This window comes from Paralichthys olivaceus, chromosome 18, assembly GCF_024713975.1.
Source record: "Paralichthys olivaceus isolate ysfri-2021 chromosome 18, ASM2471397v2, whole genome shotgun sequence".
In the NCBI taxonomy this organism is placed as follows: domain Eukaryota; kingdom Metazoa; phylum Chordata; class Actinopteri; order Pleuronectiformes; family Paralichthyidae; genus Paralichthys; species Paralichthys olivaceus.
The window spans coordinates 2698723-2721944 of NC_091110.1; the positions used below are offsets into that span (position 1 = coordinate 2698723).

Sequence of the window (23222 nt, forward strand, 5' to 3'; positions counted from 1 at the left end):
TCTCCTTACCAAGGAAGCACGTGGCAGTGGAGTGGTGGGTGCTTAAATGGAAATCTCTTGATAATCTGTGTTTAATGCTACTTTCAGAGTCAACTCAGCAACTCTTCATCTTTCACTCTCTGACGTCTTGGTCCTACCCATAAACAAACATTTCAGTCCCACACAGTGCGACCAGCTCATTTAACACCAATCCACCCACTCACTCACTGTAGCTGCCGTCTGCAGCGGTGAGTTGACTCTCAGAGGTGATAACCCCTTTAGCGCCATTACATGGTATAATGTGATGTATCTCACTGTAGCGTGGCAGTCTGGTCATATTGGTCAGATCAAGGAAGCCAGCTTTAGACTCATGAGTTCATTTCTTACTTGCTTTTTTATCCGAGTAAAGCACACACACACACACACACACACACACATTAAATTACTACTGCTGGTTAACAATGGAGACAGTGACACAGAACCTGGAGTTATTGCATACTTTGGCACAGATCAAAAGGAAAAGCTAATGGCTGACAGAGATTATATTCACCACTGCTCCTTTGTTCAGAAAAACTGAAGCCGAAACACAAACATACAATAATGAGTATACAAACACACACACCGGCGGAATATAATGGAACAAATTCCCACCTCAGATGCCAGAGTGTGTGGGTTAGAGGGATTAAATAGTCCTCTGTATACCTCCTCATAAAATAGGACTCAATTCATCATAAAACTCACAAGCAGCATGCAAAAAAACACACTCACACACAGAAATGCTGGTTTTCACTATATGCCATCTGTGTGCAGAACTGACACAATCCATTGCTAATCTCCCGCAGGCAACAGGAGATTAGTCGCTTACAAATCAATAATGAGTGCAGTGACTGCATATATGTCCAGGCAGAAGTGAATGTGCAGGATATACAGATAAAGGGGCACTCGATTCATGTTACACATGAAGTTACCTGTTTAGTTTATTCTTAATGAGGCCTATTATTCTGCCTATGGGATAAACACTGCAAAAGAGACATTTGACACCACAAAGGAGTGTTCATTAATCACATTGCACTAAGTTTCATTATGGGAAGTGCAGGAGCAAGTATTTAGGAGCTTGTTCTAAACTGAGGGCCAGAAGTGCAGCTTTCATTTTGAAATTTCCTCATGATGAAATGCAACAATGGATCACAGCTGCACCGTTTTAATTGTGTGGAATTTATTTCTAATTTCTTAAACTCAAGTGTTAATCAGGGTTTACAAATGTCAAACACGAGGACCTTCCAGGTGCCTTCCCTGAAATTCAAGGACCCAGGATTAAACTATATTATTGTTACACCACCAGGAATATTTACAATGAGATCGAGCACGTTTTACAGAAAAACAAAATAGAGTTTTAAAAACATCACATTTTCATGACGGAATAAGCAGCAAAGTTAAAATTTGGTATTAGTCTAGAGTTTCGACCTGCAATAGGAGATTTTTTTGTGATTTGAGAGCACAAAATAAGCAACTCACAACATAAAAGCTATACTTTGACATTTTGATGACTAATTTCTACTTCCACCAGTTTTAAAGCAACATGATGATTCTGGTGTTTGTGTCAAAACCAGATGAATTTAGGTCCAAAATGGTTAAATAAGCATATAGATATACAAAATACACCAATTCTGAAAAATAATGTCAAAATACCCACAGCTGTTAAGGTAGAGGACCACATCACTCATATGAAAAGAGGACTTATACCATTTCCATGGATTTAAAGGGCAGCTCATGACTATCCGGCCGCATACCACACTGAAAACGGAGCTGTGGAAATATTCTATTTCAGGATCTAGGTGAGGAGATCATTGATAGGACCTGTTGTATTTTGAAAAAAATAATTTGTGAGAGGTTTTACTAAATATAAGACTACATTTCCCATGAACTCAACAGTTTTTTTTTTTGCTCCCTCAGTTTCACGCAACACACATACTTAAAGGAACCTTTAAGGAAGGCTTTTAGGGGGAAACACAATGAAAAACCAAACTAAAAATCAATGTATCTGACTAATATGACTGTGTATGTATACAAATCCTGATATATGTGATTCCTCTGGGCCATAGAGCTCTACTTTAATCCAAAAGTTATTAAAAACACATGACATGAAACACTGAATGGTTGAATGTAGCATTTACCTGGTCTGTGCTCGGTGTGTCTGAAATGTCGTTCATGCTTCGGCTCTGGGCATTATCTGTAAATAAAGCACGTATTTATATTTGACACTAAAACACACAACACATCGTAGATATATGAAGGGATATAAGGGGATATTTGGTCAGTTACTATTCAGAAATATATATGAAAAATCACTCTTACAGGTTATAGGTTTAACATAGCGGCCACTGTTAGTTATAGTGTTCTCTAACTTCCCCATGTTGAATTGTTCAGAGGTGGATTATATTTTAATGAGCCATTTCCTCAAAGCAGATTTGGGAACAAATAAAATTGAACAGAGAGAAAGAGAACATAGTGCAGAGCCCAGAAAATCCTCTCCTAATCCCCTTCACCAAGACAGATTCACAAAAGAAACCAGCAAAGGATCACACAATAGGACCAAATTCTCTTAAGTAAACACATAATTAATACAGTATGTCCAGCACATTGTGTTCATGGTGAGTATAAACACACAAAGCCATCTCAAGTGTTGAAATCATGCAGTAGCTGGGAGCTGCCAGGGGCCAGTGTGGGTTAGAAAGTAAGAGTCATGAGGTGCGTATCGGTGGCTGACTAAAAGTAAAAAGTAAAAGTACAGGAACTACAACTATTGAAAGAAACGTGTAATAAGTAAAATGTCCTGTCCTCAAATGTCTCCTCAAATTCGCCCTGTGGTGGTTTTTTGCAAACAAACTAATGTTTACATTCATGATTTCTAATCAAACCACAATGTATGTGCATGTGTAATTCCTTTCTTAATAAATACAAAGCCGATGAGTTTTATATTTCAACTGCACATTGTATATATGCATGTTTATCAGTTTTGCCTTTGTATTGCACTGCTTAAATCTATATGGTTGTGTCATCATCTTATCGTTTAATTAAATAAGAAAGATCTCAAATATGCAACTTGGAATGCAGAGCTGTCAAATGTGAGTAAAAAATGTTGTAAAGTCATAAAGTAACACATTTTTCTTTAAAAAAAACACAAGTACCTGACATGTACCAGTACAGTACTTGAAAAAACACATGTGGTTCCTTTCCACAACCAGTGCGTATAAACTAACACAAATCACCGGGAACTCATGATGCATGCATGTGTGCATGTTTGTGTGGTGTGTGTTTTGACTCACGCAGGCGGCCAAGGTTGCTCGACTGCCGAGAACGTAGGTCTTCTGTGGAGCGGTGGTTCCCAGAGGCTGAAATATTGCTACGACTCAGATTAACCTGAGGACTACGGCCTGACAGAGCAGCAGCAGCAGCACCAGCAGCAGCGGAGGATGTGAAGCGATGACCAGAGCAGAAGTGATTTTAACAAAGAAAAGGTGAGGTGGAGGTCAACGTGGCAGAAAACAAAGGAAGCGTTAGGATGTTAGAGTGTGGAAGTTTTGATTGGTAGTAGAGAAAGTGTACAAACAGAACACACGCATACTGAAACACACAGTGGTGTAGTGCAGGGTATACACAGGTATACAGTGTATCGCCACTTATTTCTCAATAGGCAAAGCGTATACCCTCTTCTAAAATGCCTCTGGTGCAGTAGTGTCCTGCAAGCCTTTTTTTCGTAGGACAGTGAAAGCATCACCCTCTGCCTCTGATTGGTTAGTACATGTTGCTTTTGTTAGGTTTGCTGGTATGAGGAGTGGTGATTGGTTGGTTAGAAGAAGAATATCAGAGTAAGCCAATCATAGGCAGGGTCATGCCCATTATGTACATAACCAGTAGATTTATGTAGTAATACTTGTGATATTTGCAAACTGTAATATTGATACATTATATTTGCAAACTGCCCCACGAGATATATTGTTAATTTCATAATGGTGGCACTCTGGCCTATACACTGTCTGTTGCAAATCTACTGATCCATGTGACAGTTTACAAGAGAAACTACTGGCTCACAGACTAGTTTACTCAAAATGCATCATCGTGTGGTCACCCTGAAGTCTGTGGTCCAGATATTATTATTGTATGAAATAAATACGCATAAGTAGTCTTACATCTCACTGATTATATAACACACAACGTTTATCTCTTGGTGGACGGGCTGCTAAAAAAGAAAGAAAAATTAAGAGTATACCCACTTCTCCAGGCACCACTACACCACTGCACACACACACACACACACACACACAGACACACACTTACTAGAAGAAGTGTTGGAGGACTTCCCTATGTCTGCCAGTGAACGGTGGATTGGTTTCTTGGTCTGGTGACGATGTTTCCTCAGCAACACAAAACTGATCTTCTCCTTCAGATCAGGAGGGATGAGACCGTCGGTGATTTGTCGATCCACAATCTCATCTGGAAGGATATGCATGAACAACATCTGTGAGTTCATATGAGTTCATACCCTTGTTTTTTTTTCACTTTCCAGGTAAACAACTGGTTTTATTTCAGTTGCACAACAAAATTGTACTTCAAATCACCAGACTTGAAACTTATTTGATTTGTGTCATAAAAACATCAGCTGCTTGCAGGGACCGCAGTAACTTCAAGAACATGCCTAACAAAGTCTTTAGAAAACTTTTTTGTGTAAATTCAACAAAATGCTGAAGTGTTAACTTCAGTTTGGCCCATGTCCCATTTGCTTAAATGGAGGAGATGGGGTTTATGACCTTTCATTGCAGCTAGCCCCCATGGAGCCGTCAAAATGTTTTGGTTTTAGTTTTTGGGAAGTGTCATTGTCCATCCTTACAATGGTTTTGCTGATGTTCAGTCTGAGTCTGCTAGATATGTAAATATGTAGCTGTTTGCTAACACAGTCGCCAAGTCAACTTCACATGTAAGGTGGCAATATTACATTGCTCTTATATGTTGATGGTGTGATATGGAAGCTAGAACTGCTATGTTGCTTGACTTTAATAATCAAATTGTAGGTTTATTGGTGCAATGGCTTCATGCAACCAATTAACAATTCTTAGATGTTAAAGGGTCCTTAAATGCAACACCAAGGTGTTTGGTTAATGATATCCTTATTATCACCTCCACCTGATCCTCCAATGTTGGCTGAACTATGAAGGAGCTGATGTGAGAAACATCAGGAGAATCTCTGCAGGATTCAACGCAACATGCGGTGCACAGCGGAGTTACGTTGTGGATCATGTTAGTGTTACGTCCTGCCCCCGCCTGCTGCACCACCACTGAGCTTAATCCTGCGGAGGATTTGTTGTTGTGAATGTGTCTGAGCAGAGAATCTCCTGCTGCGTTGTGCATGTGTGAAAGGAAACCTCTGGAGAAAGTCTGGACCCAACTCCTCTGAGTTCCTCCGCTGGTCATGTGCGAAAACGGCTTTTTGCATTAGCATTTCAAGTGTCTGCTGTGTGAAAGACATAAGTGCAGACTAAAATGTGAGTGAAACGCTCTGGATAAGGGTGATTGTTCATGTACAGACACACCAGGGGAAAAATGCTGTGGGACTCACCCACTATCTGTGGCAGAGAGTAGCCTTCCAGGTCGAGTAGTATGCTTCCTGTCTGCAGACAGGTCCTGAGCTCAAACAGGCTGTGGAGGGTCAGTGTGGAGACATGAGGCTTGCTCCATCTTTCTCCTCCCTCCTCCACCTTCTCCTCAAACTTCACCCACCTACACAGGGGGAGAAAAAGGGGGTTCGGCCTTGGAATTCAATAGCTGCAGGGGGGGTTATTTGGCTGTTTCGAGAGAGACAGAGTGATTGATTTCTCCAGGTTCAGGAGTGCCAGTCAGCGGGGGGGTGCTATGCAATTTAAACTGCGGCTTCAAACACGTGTAATGGTATAGACCAGTCATGCAGAGTCCACAATATCTTAAATGTAACCCTCAACCCCTAAATCCCATCAAAAGTCTTCCAAATCCTTAACTAATGAAAGCTCTGACACTCAGGCTGTATGTTTGTGTGTGTGTCCGTGTACCTCGCAGACTCTTTCCACTCTAATTCCCCCCCCTCTTGCTGTAGTGTGTCCATCTCAGTGAAGATGGTGGGTGTTGGGGTGCTGTCATCCTCCCCCAGAATGTGGCGCAGCCGCTCCGCTGCAGGGGACACTAAAGAATGAAGGCCAAACGAGAGACAGGTCAGTTTCAGTTTTCTATCAAAATCACAGATCACAAGCAACAGATATAACATATATCTGCACGTGCAAAGATAAACGTTACCACAAGTAAGTGCTGTGGGATTCTAATAGTTCTCATGTATGTTTTTTTATTTAGTACTCCCTTAATTTATAATCTGGTACCAAAAATGAATGACGTTCCTCTCAACCTGTGTTTATTGCTAGTTAACAAATGCCATCATATCATCAGGTCAACATCTGAAGAGGAAGAATTTTCTTTTCGTCCATTTATAAATATATTTGATAAACTGATTATTTTTATTCAAGATCAATAAACTTCAAGTTGCAGAAAATTTTGAAACCATTTAAACTATGCCAATTCTACTTTGTGTGGACATATATACTGCAAATATACCTAGACAAAGTAGTAAATTATGGTAGTTAATCATCATATTACTTTTTATACTAACATTTAAATACAAATAGTAATGTGTTTGCTTTAAGATTAAACCTCTTACCAAAATAACAATCAACCCAAACTTCCACTTCAGTGGCTGTAAAAATCATTTACAGAATAAAGACGACAGATAATGTTTATTTGCATTAATACATTTTCACAGATACCATTAAATTAAAAGTAAGCAGACGCTGCTGCTACAAGTAGACTTTATGTCTTTTATTCTTCTCATTGTCAGTTTGGGATGTTGCCTTAATTGCACAGTGGAGACATCAAACACTCCAGAGAGGAAGGTTGTCCATTGTGACAATGGTCCCGGGACATCATCAATTTCATAGAACAGACCTTCGACCAACAAGACAACAAAAAAAAGTTACAATCCCCAATTATCCCATTTAATGAGGAAACATAAAAGTCAGCTCCTCTAATTACTATCTGAATGAGATGTGTAATCTATCAGCTGGCACCTTTTCTCATTTTACTCTGAACTAATCAATCTCCATTAACGTCTGAGCCTGGAGGCGCTGTGCACTGTGTGTGTGTGTTTGTGTGTGTGTGTGTGTGTGTGTGTGTGTCTGTCTGTCTCACAGATCTCCCAGTTTTCCTGTTGCTCAATTTCTTTCTCCGAAAGATAAAAAAAGGCAAAAGTCAATAGCACACGACCTCATAGATCTGAATGGGTCCAGTTTTAGTGAACGTTCACAATCTCAATCAACACTTCCACTTGGAGGGGACAATTATGTAATCCATGGCAACAACAGCACAGTGCATGATTATAATACAATAGAATGTTCCACAATGAGACCAATCAGTTCTGTTTCCATTACTAGGTCCGCTCTGTCAGACTAGGAGGTCTGCTGTTCCGTCTTTGATCTCTGACAAATCCCACAGAGGCGGATCATGCTCTGTTGTGTTTGCTGTGTTTTAGATCAGTTGTGGATCGTTGGATAAAACACAAATGCACAATCCCCTCTACTACTTTAACTTCTTAAGTTGGCTGCGCTCTTTTCATACAAAGAGAGGATCTGAAGGACTTAAGCATGGACCCAATTGCAGTCAGCACACTCATCCTCATGTCATCCCCATCTCCAGGAGCGGCAGGCAGGTGTGGAATCGAAAGTTCTGATGAATCCACTGTACCATGTTGGTCCAGCACCAAATGTTGTGCGTGCCATAAAGTCTACAAATAGTAAAGACATGTTTTCCAGCAAAGTCACCTCAGCCATTCCCCTTGTGAAGAAAACTCAGCAGAATGACTGAGAGAATATGGGGAGGTAAACACAAGGAGTTGTTTTTGTTCCTTTAACTTATGATGTCTTGTCCAGCCCAGTGTTCTGTCTCATTTACACTGGGCATGTTGTGATCTGGTCAGAAAAGTGCAGTTTATTAAGTTGTGCATAGTTTTACACAGAACTTCAGAGGGAGAAATGTTGGTTTTAAGGTGAGACTGTTCTAACGGCTGTTTCAATAACACTGTGAAGGTTTATCAGGCTTGACGAGCAGCACTTCAGTGATCAGTTTAACGGACGTTTAGTTTCAGCGTGGGACTTAATGATAGACTTATGACTCTGGGTGGAAAATGCTTCAAACTGTAACTAAAGTGATGAATTATTCACATATTTAAAAAAATATCACAGTGGTGCAGAGTCCCTGCACATGGCTGATAAATAATAGTAACACACATACACACACACATACACACACCGTGAAGGAGGAGAGCCACAACCAATTTACCGTATGAAAGAAGTGTTAAATGAAGTAGTGAATATCTGAAACTATTTAATGACTCAGATTTACAAAATATATCAGATCCAAAAACAAACCCAAGGGGAGGAGGCTTTAGCAATAAAGTAACCAGCCAATTCTTCCCAAAAAAGAACTCATATGCAAGAACATATACCCTAACTACCCAAATGAACGTCCAAAGCTCTATTAATACACAACTGTACGTTTGAGTGACACTTCAGGGAAGCTGATAATTACGTTTTTGCAGATGCACATTCTGGATATCAGTGTTGACTCCCAGCTCTAATACAGACAGACATTCTCTTTCTCTCAGGTGTATTCCTCCTCCAATCCTCCTTCCTGTCATCTTTACCTATTTGAGAGCCTGGCAGGGTCCAGCAGGAGGCCATAATAGAGGAGAAAGAGGCCCCGGGGTCCTGCTTGCTCACTGGATCCACTGACAAAGGAGAGTAAGACCCACAGGTTGCTGGAGAGAGGTCCTCAGTTTGGCTTTGGTCAAGAAGGAAAGGCGTCTGGGTTTCTGTCCTCTTGTTGAGGCTGAGGGTTCTTAGCTCACCACTCCTTGCTCTCCACCATGAGTGGAGAGAAGTGAGACACTTTCACTCCTACTCGCATACGTCCTTTCGGCTTGTTCTTCTGCTCTGTTGCGTTTACAGGTATTTTTCCACAGCCAGTTGGTTTTTTTCAGTCAGCCATATGATTCGGTGTGTGGTGGGTCTATGTGAAACCTGCGCCATTCAATCTGTCGGTCTCCTCTAAGCTGTGGCAGAAATCCACCGAAATCTCCAAAGCAGCAAGGAGCCAGAGGCTTTAAGAGGGTTGACACACACCACGGGGCCCTCGAGCACTCTCCTCCCAGAGGTCCATGCACAAACACTCACACACACACACTCAAACATGCACATGCAATGAGAACAGCAAGGACTTCCTCGCCCACAGAACTTATATAGCTCAGATTACCCCTGTAGTCCAGTGCCTCTTACCGTCACCTCAGGCCGTGTGTTGGTGGCACACATTCGAGACGATTCCTTTCTAGAGCAGGCAAAAACATGAAGCATACAAAACGCGAAACACTCACAGTCACCCCAAATAACATGTACATGCACATACACACACATGCACACACAGCTTGGAGTTCCTCAGCTCTAATCAGCTTACAGGCTTCAGACTTCATAGCCCCTTGGGAACAGGGACCATGCTGCAAAAATATTCATCACATAGTACATACAAGTACCAGCAGCTGCAACCTCATCACACGCTCTTAGTGCAGGCAGATCTTTGCTTAGTGTGCAACAGCTTACATCCAACCTGGTCATATGCCTCTCACTGTGTGTGTGTGTGTGTGTGTGTGAAATCACCAAGTTAAGTTTTGTGTGTTTAATTGTTAAAAACTCTCTTTTTGTTGTCTCTTTTAAGATTGTATGCCCCTTATAATTCTTTATATTTAATATTAGAATAGCCAAGTCCCTAATGGGTAACTTTAGAAAATTATTATATAGACAATGAGGACACACGTCTCGTACAGACTCAGTTTATCTAACCTGTGAGGTTGGTGTGGCCATGATGATCCGCACTCCCCCCCCACTCATCGTCATAGTGCTCCTCTCTGTCGTGGTAATACCCTTGCGACTGGTCGCGATGCGTGTGGTGTTCGTAGTGCGCGTGTCGTGCGCTATGTTCGGCATCACTGGCGTGGGAGTGGTGTCTGCGCCTTTTCCGCCTGTGGGAGACTGGGACACCGATGTAAACCGGCTGGGCCTCTGAGAGAGAGAACACGTGAGAGAAAGGATCAAAACACTGACTGCAGTGTACGTGCACACTGGATGTGACCAATGCATCATGTTTCAATGAAGCATTACTAAGCAGATACTTTTGGGTCATCAGAATAATTTATGCCTGAAATGAGGCCAATAGGTGTTCTTTTCTGCACCTGACCTGTACAACCCATGAGCTTCAAGTGGTGCACTGCTTCCATTTCCCTGATAGCTAACCTCTCAGACTCTCAGAAAAATGAACGTGCCAGCATCCTGCAATTACCACTTGTGGCTGCAGAGGCCGCTGCAGTAGCTGCTTAGAAAAGGTTACATATTATGTGTGCCAAACAAGATACTGTTTCCTGTTTCATACAGTGTGGACATTATGCCACCATGAGCTTCAAATAAATGCTGTTGTTGGTTCGTGTGTACTTCATGAAATGATCAGGAACTGTTTGCAAAAAAATTGCCAGGGTGAATTCATGAAATCTGGGACATTTTTAGCATTTTTAAAACATTGAATCAGCATATTATACCTGTCTGTAATCCTTACGATGTTTTCTTACCATACCAGAACAGAGAATAGAGATATCATACACGACACAGCTTTTAGTGAGGGACACTTGGATTTGGCTAAATCACCTTGCTTTATGTATGCCAAGGTCAATATTTAACATTTAACCACAAAAGCATTGCGCAAAAAGGAAATAAAGTTAAATAAGAAAGTGTATATTATTAATATAAATACCAATAAAACTTAATTCATTCAGTCATTGAAGGTTGTCTCTCTCTCTCTCTTGTCTGCAGATCATATGCTATGTCTCTTTAGTTTCTTAATGCATATTTCCCCATTTAGAGACTTCAAATGACTGTCCCAGATTCCCTGAAGCATGCTGACCCAAGCTCAGATTTAAGGTGGGACAATAAATGAATCAAATCAAACAATGACTTGTGTAGCCCATATTCACAAATCGCAGTTTGTCTCCTGGGGCTGCAACATCCCCTGTCCTTCACCCTCAACAAGAGTATTATTAACGACAGATTTATATCCTTAACATTAATCTTATCTCAGAATCATGTCATTGACCTTGTCATGCAATTCCAGGGAGGGCTTCTGACATTTGCTCAACCTCTTTCTGTAACACCACCCCCATGAAGTCATGTGATTTCAGTCACATGATGTCAATGCTAACCTGTAGTAAAAGTCCTGATGACTAAATTGTGTGGACACAGGAATTAAACAAACTGAAGATTAGGTGTCCCACATCACTCAGTGTCCCATATTACCCGAATTCCCCCTATACCAACTTTCTGAGTTGAAAACATCAGTCTTGTTGAATCTGATATTGAGGGTAGAAAGTCCTTTCTGTCACTTGATGTGGTTTAGAAGTGCATATTGTAATCTTACCCAATACAGCTAATCACATACAAACTAATTGCCATGTATTTAACTTTGTTTCAGGTGATCCAGGGCTCTGCCCATTTTACTCAGCTGATAATCCTGCATTTCTTTCAGGGTAACTGTTGTCTCACCATCATCATCGTCATGGTGTCGATGACCTCTGCTCCTTCCCCTCTGCCAGTCATGATGATCCATCCTGAAACAGATTAGCAGAAACAAGGGGGAAGAGGTTTACTGAGAAAATATGGAAGCCCCCCCCCCCAAAGAAAACCCTAATAAAGGTTCAGTGTGTAGAATTTAGTGACATCTAGTGGTGAAGTTGCATGTTGCAGTTGAATATCCCTCACCTCACCCTCCCCTTGCAAACATGACAGAAAACCTGTGGTGAACTTGAGTTGTCGTAAAAACTTGTGTTTAGTAAGTGCAATTTGGACTAACATAAAAACATATAAAGTATTTAAATATAAAGGATCCATTCTAGAGTCAAGAAAACAACAATTCTTACAATTAAGATTGAACAAACCAGTGAAAACATCACTAGGATTATTTTATATTCAATTTCTGCCAATTGATCCCTTTCACTTAAATCTTACACACTGAACCTTTAACAGGGCAAAATAAATATATGAACCTCAGACAGAGAAGGATGTGAGGGATCCCCCACGGACAGAAGTGTTAACATTATCAACATTATCCCTCTCTTTTATTCTCCATCAGCAATAACCTAATATACATCCCACTTTCATGTGCAGTTAATGTACAATATCATGTATCAGGGAATCCTCCACGCACTGCACGGACTCTTACTGTTCCACATGGGCTGCCAGCCCACATGGCAACACACATGCCACTGCAACATCAACAGATCGAAGGATGACAAGAGGAAAACTCAATGGAAAACCCCAGCAGCCCCTTAGGTCCAGGCTGGAGTTCAAACATGGAAACTAAAGGTGACGAATTTCCACCAAAATGCTGCTGCACTACTCCTTCAATAAAGACAGAGGGGAAAATTGGTCAACAACAACACAACAATAACGATAAAACTTTACCTGAGCTACACTTGCTGTAGAACTCCAGCTACATCTGTGGGATGTCTGAATGTGTTTATTATCTAATATTGGGTTTTATTTTCTTGATTATACTCCAGGCCATTTTTACAGGATGATGAGATGAACATGATTAACATCAATGTGAACAAGTCTGGGATTGCCGAGTTGTGTTCATCCTCACACTACACTTCCTCTAATAAGGAAACCTTTTTGAAGTGTCAGCCAGTGGTTAATAAATCTTTTTTTTTTATAAGAGACCTTAATGGATTACTCACAACTCTCACCAAATAGAAATTAACAAAAGGGTTTTCTCTACTTGGCAAACCAAGATTGTTCTAGTGTTTGATCATTATTGCCTTTTTCATTTTCTTAATTCCAAGTTTATTGAACTGTAAATGTTGAGTTTTCAATTATAGACTTTTTTAATTGTAATTTATTTGCACATATATTCTTGAAATCAGGATTTCAGTGTGTTGCTAAGTGTTAGTTCATCAAATTAATTATTATCTTATCTGGAGACATCCCCGGAGGGGCAGAGGTCAGTGACTAAAGAGTGACCTATCAAACTGAGAGGCAAACCTTGGTGTACTACGCTTGTTGTTAACTGAACTGAATTCCTTGAATGGGTTTATTGAACCCGTTGAACCCTTTAGTGAACTTAATGCTGGTTTAACATTTTTACAACTCATGAGGTGAGTTTGGATCTGTCAAGTTCAATTTTGTCAATGCACACATCTTAAGGCAGCAGGTTTAAGATTGAGTTGAGCACAATAGAAAGCTCCTACAGTTCCATCAGGGAGGGATGTGAATGAATGAATGTGAGCAATCTAAGGTCATCAACATGATTTCACTTTACAGCCACCTAAAAGAAAGGATAAGAATTACCACCCATGGTTAAATGCCTCCTCCAACAACATATTTTTTTCTCAGATTCACACAGGGTAACTGTGACCTTTGACCTTTGACCACTGAAACGTAATAATTTCCTTTCTGACTCCAAGTTACAAATGATCAAAAGTTGAAGAAATCCCCTCAAGTCAGTGTTGAAATATCACACTGAAGAGGTCAAAAACGTCACCGTGATCTTGACCTTTTACCAACAAAATGTGATTAGTGCAAGTGAGTGCAAGTGAATAAGTCCTCATTTGAAAGAATTCCCTCGAGATGTTCCTGAGATATTCACTTATTCATTCACGAGGCACAACTTGCATTTGAGAGGTCACAGCGACATTTGACCTTTGATCACCAAAGTCTAATCAGGTCATCCGTGAGTCCAAGTGAATTGTACCAGATATAATTAAAAAAGCCCGCTAGCGCTAGAAATAGCCCATTCACAGGAACATGAGGTTACTGTGACCATGAACCTTGACCAAAATATAATCAATTCATCTTTGAGTTCAAGTGATTGTTGTTTTTTTAAGACATACATTTCCTCATGGTGTTGAATATTTAGATATCAAGTTAACAAGAAAAGGACGGACATACGGATGGATGGCATACCACCCGAAAACTTCATGCCTGCGGCCACTGGCTGTGGCCTAAATAAATAACAACACGCACAAACACACACACACACCCACACACTCACACACTCACAGAGCAATCTATGTAGTTCTTCTATCCAGACATATTCTAGTTAGCGTTACATGTACATTTGCACAGGAACTGATCCCTGAGTTTCCTATGCACTCATGACGTATAGGTTTGTCTTTCTACAGCCGATTTGGGGGGGTTTCTAGGCTGATCAATAGATGTCATTTCTGATTGCTTACTAGTTCCTGAAGCCTGATCACTGACTGTGAAGGACAGTCACATGAGTCCAGTCATGCACAAACACGCACACATGCACACAAACACAAACGCACACACACAGACACACGCACTCACACACACATGCACATGCATGCATACACACATGCACACCGAACATTGTGCTGAAGTTAACTGTTCAAGGTTCTAGTTTGGCATCACACTGCAGACACAGTCAGTCAGGGCACCTCCTCTTCTTGACATACAGCTACACTCAGGTTAGTGTTAACTAACTTCAACAAGGGTGCGTTGAAAATACCAAATTTTTTGAGGCTGAGTCCGACCATGAATCTAAAGGGCCTCAGCAACAAATCATAGAGTGAGGGAAACCAGCAATGAACCTTAGTGTAGCCCTTAACCCAACACTTAGAAACAACTTAGACAACATCAAAAAATAAAGTTCATGCTAAATGAAGACCACCTCAAATGGTCAAATCGCAACATGCAACCAGAGCGAGATGTTTTTTTTGTCCAAAATAAACACATTTTAACAAATGTTAGAATCATGCTGTTTTTATAAAGTGACTTGTTTTCAAAAGTTAATACATCCAAAACACCCAGTTCTGATTCATTTCATTTGTAATCATCATATCAGTTTTCAACAAAATCTCAAATGATCTAAGGTCAGATTTTCCCTCTAAATCCAGTCAAAAGTGACAAAAAAATGTAAATGTCTTACCTTGTGTGAAAGATGACGCTGACAGAACCAAAATTTTGAAGTTACTGGAGGGTTAATTATATTAAACTATAAAATATGAGTCTGTATATAATTTGTGGAGCAAAATGCTGCAACTGTTTCAATGACTGCAAGAACAATATGAGTATTGAGTATTGGATGCTGCGGTTCTGTGTGTGTGTGAGAGAGAGAGATTGAGATACAGAGAGAGTTAGTGTGTGTGTGTCTGTGTGTGTGTGTGTGTGTGTGAGAGAGAGAGAGAGAGAGAGAGAGAGAGATACAGAGAGATAGTTAGTGTGTGTGTGTGTGTGTCTGTGTGAGTGTGAGAGAGAGAGGGAGTTAGTGTGTGTGTGTGTGTGTGTGTGAGAGAGAGAGAGAGAGAGAAAGAGATACAGAGAGAGAGTTAGTGTGTGTGTGTGTGTCTGTGTGAGTGTGAGAGAGAGAGAGAGATGCAGAGAGGGAGTTAGTGTTGTGTGTGCATGTGTGTGTAGTAACAGTATAGTGTTCACTCAGAACATCCATTCCCACCTTTCTCAGTTTTCTAGTTTTAAGATAATCATTGAGGCCAACTAGCCTCAAGTACTGTACATATGCATGGTTTTGAGGTACAGGTGCTACACTTGTGTATTTCTATTTAAAGTTACTTTACAGTACACATCTCCTCCACATTTCAGCAGAAAATGTATTTACTGTACATTCCACTACATTTATTTTATAGCTTTAATTTTCAGCTACAGAGGCTCTTTTACATTTTTTGACTGCAACCAATGAGAATTGTCATAATTGAATCAATTAGATTAATTAATCTGACTTTTTTCAGTACTTCTCATCTCACTGTACATATGTCCACATTGAGATAATGACTTATGTCATTAAAGTGTTTGATGAATGAAGTAACTTTTTTTAAATTTAATTCTTGTTAAAAGTCTTGTTTTATAAGTAGTCCAAACCTAATGAATATTCAGAATAAAACAAAGAAAAACTAAAAATAATCAGCACAATGGTGAATTCTGAACATGTCACCAAGTATAATAGTGTCACTCACTGAAATGTTTTTAACTTGAGACAATGGAGGAATAAGTTATATCAGGCTTGAGATGCATACATCCTGTGAGTAGGAAACATTCAGTGTTGATTTGGGTCTTAAATGAGATTCAATTCAATTCAATTGTATAGCACCACATCATAATATACATTATCCCAAGGCACTTTACATAGAAGGTCAAGACCTTAAAATCTTATTTAATATAGAGAAACCCAACAGTTCCCACAATGAGCAGCACTTTGGAGACTGTGGAGAGAAAGAACTCCCTCATTAACAGAGAGAAACCTCTAGAACCAGACTCAATGTGGGCGTTCATCTGCCTCGACCGGTTGGGATGAGCAGAGAAAAAAGGGAGGAGAGGAAAGATGGGTGGAAAAGAGGAGAGAGAAGAGAGATCAGTTAACAATTACCAATACATTGAATACATCCCTTAAAATCTAGAAGATATCTAACACATGTGGTACTAACCAGATGGAGGCGGGGGAGAGACTGTGCTACAAAATGACCAAACACCCAATTGTCTTCTCAACTGTCTTACTCTCTCAGCAGCATGTGTCACCACTAGATGGCTCTCAAAACTGGTTTCCTTTCCCAGCTGAGAACATGGAGCAGCCGATGATTACTGGAGGCTTGCAGTATGGTTAGTAATCCTCTTAACTTCCTTGACAGCATAATACATTTGATCCATGAATCTGTATTTGTAACATATGTGGAGGTAATCCACAGACTGAGGCACCTTGGAGAATGTAGCAGGAACTATTAAACTATTAAATTGAGAAGCCTCTACTGTTATATTTTAACAGTAGTGTGCAAAGGCTTTTATTCGCTTTATGAATTTATTCACGGGATCTGTCCTTGTAGATAGTGAAGATGTGATAGAAAAGGTGATGGAACTGATGGAAGTGAAGAGAGAAAGGAAAATGAAGGTTGTAGTGAGACAGGTGAGAATGATGAGGTGAGGACAGAAGAGGAAGAGGGAAAAACTCAGAACAGTTTTTGTAGTTTTGAGGATCCACGGCTATGGCCAGAGAAGCTTACTAATCAACAGAGAGAAACTATTGTCTGCACTATGGTGTTTAAAATGCAGAGACAGACGCAACCAAGATGGCACCAAAATATATGGAAGGCAAAAAATGTCCAAAGTATCTTCAGTATGCAAAGTCATCCTGTGGGCGTGAGAAAATTAGAAGAGATTATCTTATTTATAGTGAATCGGCAGAGGCTCTTTATTGCCTGCTGTGTTGGAAGGGGGCCCACTACTGCTGAACAAAGAGCTGCTCACCTGTTTATTCAAAGTTCTGTGAAACTCAATTGAACTCAGAATACAAAACTCCAAACAGAATCAGCTGGCGTTGCATTGTCATGAGTGCACTGTTTTCATGTTTAACAGCATCACTTAAGTTGATTAGACCCAGCCACTACTGCTGCACAGTGCTGATCGCCTATTCAAAGATGTTTAATATTGAGCGTATTGCATGTCTGAATCGCATGCTGGGTATAAACAGTTACCTGGTTACCTGGGTAGAAGCTATTACCTGGTAGAAGCTGTTACCTGGGTAGAAGCTGTCACCTGGTAGAAGCTGTTACTTGGAGAAACTGTTACCTGGTAGAAGCTGTTACCTGGTAGAAACTGTTAACTGGAAGAAACTGTTACCAGGAAGAAACTGTTACCTGGTAGAAACTGTCAACTGGTAGAAGCTGTTACCTGATAGAAGCTGTGATAGAAGCTGTTACCTGCTAGAAACTGTCACCTGGAAGAAACTGTTACCTGGTACAAATTGTGACCTGGTAGAAACTATCACCTGGTAGAAACTCACACTTACAGTCATGCAAACATGTCCTGGATAACATTCACCATTCTCTTTTTGTGTTCTTGTTAATTTTTCCTCTGATGCATACACATACTGTATGTCATGCAGGTAAGTGGCGCCCTCCTTTGTACATTTTGAAAACTGCAGTAGGAACCTTGTCATTTAACAGTGAATCTGCTAATTTACTGTAAGAGTTAAAGAGGCCTGTATACAGAGCTGTGAGACAGAGAGTATTATGAACTGGTTTTGCTTATGTACGTAAGTTAAAATACCATGGTCTCAAAATACTACAACTTTAAGTCCCTTCAAACACATACCCTGACTATAATCTATAGGAAGATCATTTTGATGCTATAATACCAATTCAGTCAGGAACATGTCATGATTTACCAATTTATGATCCATTCTTTGGTTGTACCCTGGATTAGCCGAGCAGCGTGCTAAGATAAAACAGGACCCCCTGTTGGGCATAGCAGGCAATGTACGTTTGTTTAAAATGAATATCGTTTACCACGACCGTGTTTGGACTTGGTTCTAAAAGGTGGAGGCTGGGGTGGTGGAGGCAAGTTGCCGACAGCAGGTGTGGGTGGCAGTGTAGCTGAGCAGGGATCAGTGAGGATGAAGTTATATTTAAAGAGACCGTTTTGGTGAGAGAATGGGCTGTGATTGGTGGGTGGCAGTAGCTGACAGCTGAGCGCATGACTCTGTATCCTGCATGAACTAACACAATGCTTCATTAATTATTTATTTATCACATGTATTTATTATTATTTTTGTCAGAAGGCCTAGTTTGCCAACTGCATAATTCTTGCTAAAATACTTAATCATTAAGTGTAACCTGGATAGTGAAAATGTATGGATAAATTAGACAATTATGTATATCCTGTGCTATCAGCAATAAGAAATGATGATATGAAATAAGTCTAGATAAAAAAATAAAATAAAGAATGTCAACATTATTTAGATCAACAAACTGCTGCCATGTCAACTACCTACCTTAAAATGCCAGAGATGATACATCCGGTTTTCACTCACAACTTTTGGTCCCCATTGACCACTGAGTGGTAAATGCATTCATACAGTGCATCTATGGGCAGCACTCTTTTCTATCAGGGGCCATTCGAGGTTTAGTATCTTACCAAAGGACACTTCGGCATGCAGATGGGGAAGATGGATCGAACAGGTGACCCCCTGGTTGTAGGACGACCGCTCTACCCCCTCAGTACAGCTGCCCCAGTGGTGGGAGGAGTAAAAGTAAGTTAAGCAAAAGTAGAACATAAGCTTGTGTAAAAATAGATCTTTTACTTAAAAAAAATAAAAATATAAAAAGCATAGTATTATAATCTACAGATGATGACATGCATTTGGAGTATGAGCCTCATTAATAACAAAATTACAATATAGTAATTTGTATTTGCTTTTTGCAAACATACATTCATCAAACCCATGAAAGAATCAAATGTATTCATAAAATATAACAGAAGGGAACATGTTTGAATAATGAAAAAAACAAAGCACAGTGTATTATGTTACATGTAAAGCTGAACCAACAGGGAAATCCAAGTTTTGAATAAAAAGAAGAATGAAAAGAACATTGCAACATTGGAAAGTAAACCAAGGTTTATTTCCATGTACTTGTACCTCACTTGTTTATTTCAAAGTTATGCCACTTTGTAACTATATAGTTACTTTTCTGAATAAGATGTCAAACAAACAAAACATAGAATACTTGTGTAAAATGCAATGTTAATTTGTGTGAATTTAGTGGTGAATTTGTATGTTGCAGCTGAACACCCCTCACCTTAACCTCCCCTTCCAAACATAAAAAACCTGTGGTAGCCTTCTTTTTTATGAAAACACAAAAGGTGTTTAGTTTGTCCAGTCCAGACGACTCTAAAAAACATAGCGGCCTCCGTAGAGAGGGTCCCCTCCCGATGTAAAAAGTATTTAAATATAAAGGGGCGATTCTAGGGTAAAGAAACACAACAATTTGTACAATTTAGATGAAACACACCGGTGACAACATTGCTAGGATTATTTTATGTTCAGTTTCTGCCAATAGATCCTTTTCACCTAAATCTTATGCATAGAAACCAGCTTGTATGAAAACCTCACCCAAAAGATATATCGATGATAAAACATGCAGAATCTCAGATACTAAGGTAAAAAGCAGTGTCCAAGCAGGCCGACCAAAGAGCCACAGGTAGTTTCCTTGAACAAAATGCTATTTTATTTTGGTTTTGGTTTTAGTAACAAAAATGTAAAGAAATAGACTTCCTAAATCAAAAAGGTCAACTAACAAAAGAAGTGGTTGCTGATGCGGCCATCACATTGACATTAGAAGTGATTTCTGTGTATAAGGTTAAAGCAGCTGTAAACTGCTGCTCAAGAGTCAATGCTCAAGAGTCAAGTCTTTTACTTTTGATGTCATTGGTTCTTTTACTACAGTAAAGGATCTAGAACCACTGTGTGTGTGCTACAAATAATTAATTGGGTTATTTCTTCCCGGACTCTTGCTCTTGGCATGTGAATAATTATTTTCTATTATTTAATTTCAAAATTCTGTGTATTCAATCATTTTTAATATATTCATCCATATGTCAGGAAAATGTATTTCCATATTCTCGATTGGCTCCACTTTGCTTCCGCCCAGTGTATCTGTTCATCACCTCAGTGTCTTCTTCACTCACAGTATCATCTCTCTTCAGTAGTCTTCTCCACTGGTATTCATTCCTGCTGCCAAGCTCAATGAATCAAGCTATTTGCATATTGGAGAGATAAGGAGTTAGCCTTTGTTTCTAGGATAATCGAATTAGACCGTGCAATCCGACAGACCCACACACACACACAATCACACACACACACACATGCACACCCAAAGAGAGAGTCTTCCATATCTGAGGATTGATGTGTTTCTTTGATGGGGACAGATCCCTCAGGGCAAAGAAGACTGACTTTACTTGGTTTTCTCCTCTCTCCCACATTCTGATGTTCACAGGCATATGCACAAACACACAGCTCTATTTCTAAAATTAGGATTCTACTAAAAAAACTAAAAGGTTTCGGGACATTTTTTTTTTTAATCAAAGCAATGGATAATTATTATTCCAGTCCAATTTCAAAATGTGTGTTCATCATTTTTCTTTTCCCAACTGAGACTTTCTAAACCCATGCATATGTGTAGTAGTTTCAACAATTGCTCGTAACGATTTTATGCCTTTGTCTACATTTCAAAAGTAGAAGTATAACAAAGGACTTCTGTGCCATTTTAAATTCACCACTGTGGCAGGGATGGAGGGAGTTCTATCATGTGGGATTTTGGGCTGTGTAAATCAACTTTAATCAAGTCTGACTCCCATGCTTGGCATTGTCTTCTCCCCTTTAACCTCCTCACTCCCATTTAGGACAAGCCTGGTGAATTAAACTGCTGAGGTTGTTTTTGTTTACACACTCACAGCTACAAATGATTACAATACAAAAATGACTGGTGACCTTGGGACTATGGCTTCAAAGACTGGCTCTCGGCAAATGGAGAGTAAACTCTCTGACAGCAAAGGAGTCTGCAAGGAGAGAGTGTGCAGCTGAAGACGCCTCTGACTATGTCTGAACTCTTTAACTTGTAGAACACACACACACACACACACACACACACACACACACACACACACACACACACACACACACACACACACACACAGTGAACAAAACAAATTACAAAAGATGTCTGGGAAGTTTTCATCTGCTGCACATTTACAGATAATTAAACAACATGGAGGTCAGTGATCATGACTCACTATATGTTTACCATGTTCCTCACCCATCCACATGTGACATGTGCATGTGCACAATTTGCTATTTTTAAAGCTTCTTAAAATGACTAATGGTAGAATGATGCACATCAATAATTAGCATTTTAGGTGGATGGATTATCTTGGAGATTTGCTCACTAACATAGATTTAAACACATTTGTGAATATCTAATACAAGCCCTGTGTGTACTTCTAACTAATTTAATCATGTTTTTATGTAAAGCAATAAGAGGAGCATTGGCATAAACAAGAACATTGTCTGTAAAAATACACAACAGAATAATCAATGCTTTTTTAAATCAAAGTATTAAAGATGGCGATAAACACTGACCAGTAGAGACATTTTGAACTATGAGTGCTAAAGACAAAGAAAGGTGACATCACATGAAAGTTTAAAAAAATGTGTTTTTGATTATAATTTTGTGTTATATATTATGTAATTCTGTGATCCTAATGAATTTCCATAATTCCCAGGCCTTGACTGAAAAGGTCTCCCTTTGTTATTAAGGAAAAGGCAAACATACATAGATTGCAGACTCTCAGATAAGAGGATTTGATGCTTTTCTTACACAAATGATAGAAAATCAATATGGTTAGATTTCGGACCACTGGTCAACTCTCGTAATTCGCATCTCACTTAGATTTCCACTGCCTCAACATGTTCCTGCAAATTTTCACCTTTTAATTTGACTTTTTTATGAATCCAGGTGTTCCATGCGCATGAACAGATAAATGGAGAAAGCTCCCTGCCATCCTCGGGTGAATTCTGCCTCTCTCCATGTTCATGTCACATCCTTTTCCTCTTCACTTGTTCAGGCGTGAGCTCTCACTACCTGCACTGTGGCGTAGGCAGCAGCAGCTGTGAGGGGAGCAGGTGACAAATGAGATTGAATTCCTGTCTTCCCTGCAGTGGAGTCTAATAGCTCCGATGTGAGGCAGCAGACAGACAGCCAGTTGTGAGGATGCTGAGAGACAAAGCACTCTATCTGTTTTTTTCTGTCACTGTGGTGAGCTGATATTCAGTCTGACCACGGCGGGCAAACTGAGCTGCGATAAACTGTTCAGCTTGAGATTCATGGTGCCCATTTAGAATGAGCATAATTAAACTGGAGTGATTACAGTGTTTAAGCAGGCAATAAGGCAATTACCAAAGTGGCAGGTGTGAGGACATTTGTGTCACTCTTTTATTACCTTCTGTAGATTTACCTAATCCCACTGTTAGCATTTATTTACCACATTTGACTGTTTGATAAATAAGTCACACACATATATATATATATGTATATATGTAAATACATTTCTCATTGCAAACAGAACAGTTTATGACTAGACACAGTGCTAAACATAAGGCTGTAGTATTATGTACTGGTAATATACTGGGTAATATGTACTGAGTAATATACTATAAAGCTGTATATTTAAGGAATCTTATGTGGAGCCTGCAGCCTTTTCCTTCTTTTTTTCACT

The 23222-nt window shown here is 39.8% G+C and overlaps 1 protein-coding gene across 9 annotated transcripts in view; it reads right to left on the reverse strand.

The window, feature by feature from the left end:
* Window positions 1-15283, reverse strand: part of slc4a5b (solute carrier family 4 member 5b) — a 34433-nt gene extending 19150 nt beyond the window's left edge. For 6 of the 9 annotated variants that reach the window (XR_011239115.1, XR_011239116.1, XM_069513552.1 and 3 more), the window contains exons 1-8: window positions 15094-15282; window positions 11688-11752; window positions 9942-10160; window positions 6060-6189; window positions 5594-5754; window positions 4318-4473; window positions 3306-3413; window positions 2154-2209 (exon numbers count right to left, since the gene is read on the reverse strand). Coding sequence is in view for 7 of the 9 variants with exons in the window: in XM_069513552.1 (XP_069369653.1) it covers window positions 2154-2209; window positions 3306-3413; window positions 4318-4473; window positions 5594-5754; window positions 6060-6189; window positions 9942-10160; window positions 11688-11751 (894 nt within the window). In the remaining 2 variants the exon portion in view is untranslated. Of the gene's footprint in view, window positions 1-2153; window positions 2210-3305; window positions 3414-4317; window positions 4474-5593; window positions 5755-6059; window positions 6190-8752; window positions 9856-9941; window positions 10161-11687; window positions 11753-15093 lie in introns of those variants that run through there. The other 3 variants (XM_069513551.1, XM_069513553.1, XM_069513554.1) reach the window with 3 other exon arrangements.
* Between the last annotated feature and the right edge of the window lie 7939 nt (window positions 15284-23222).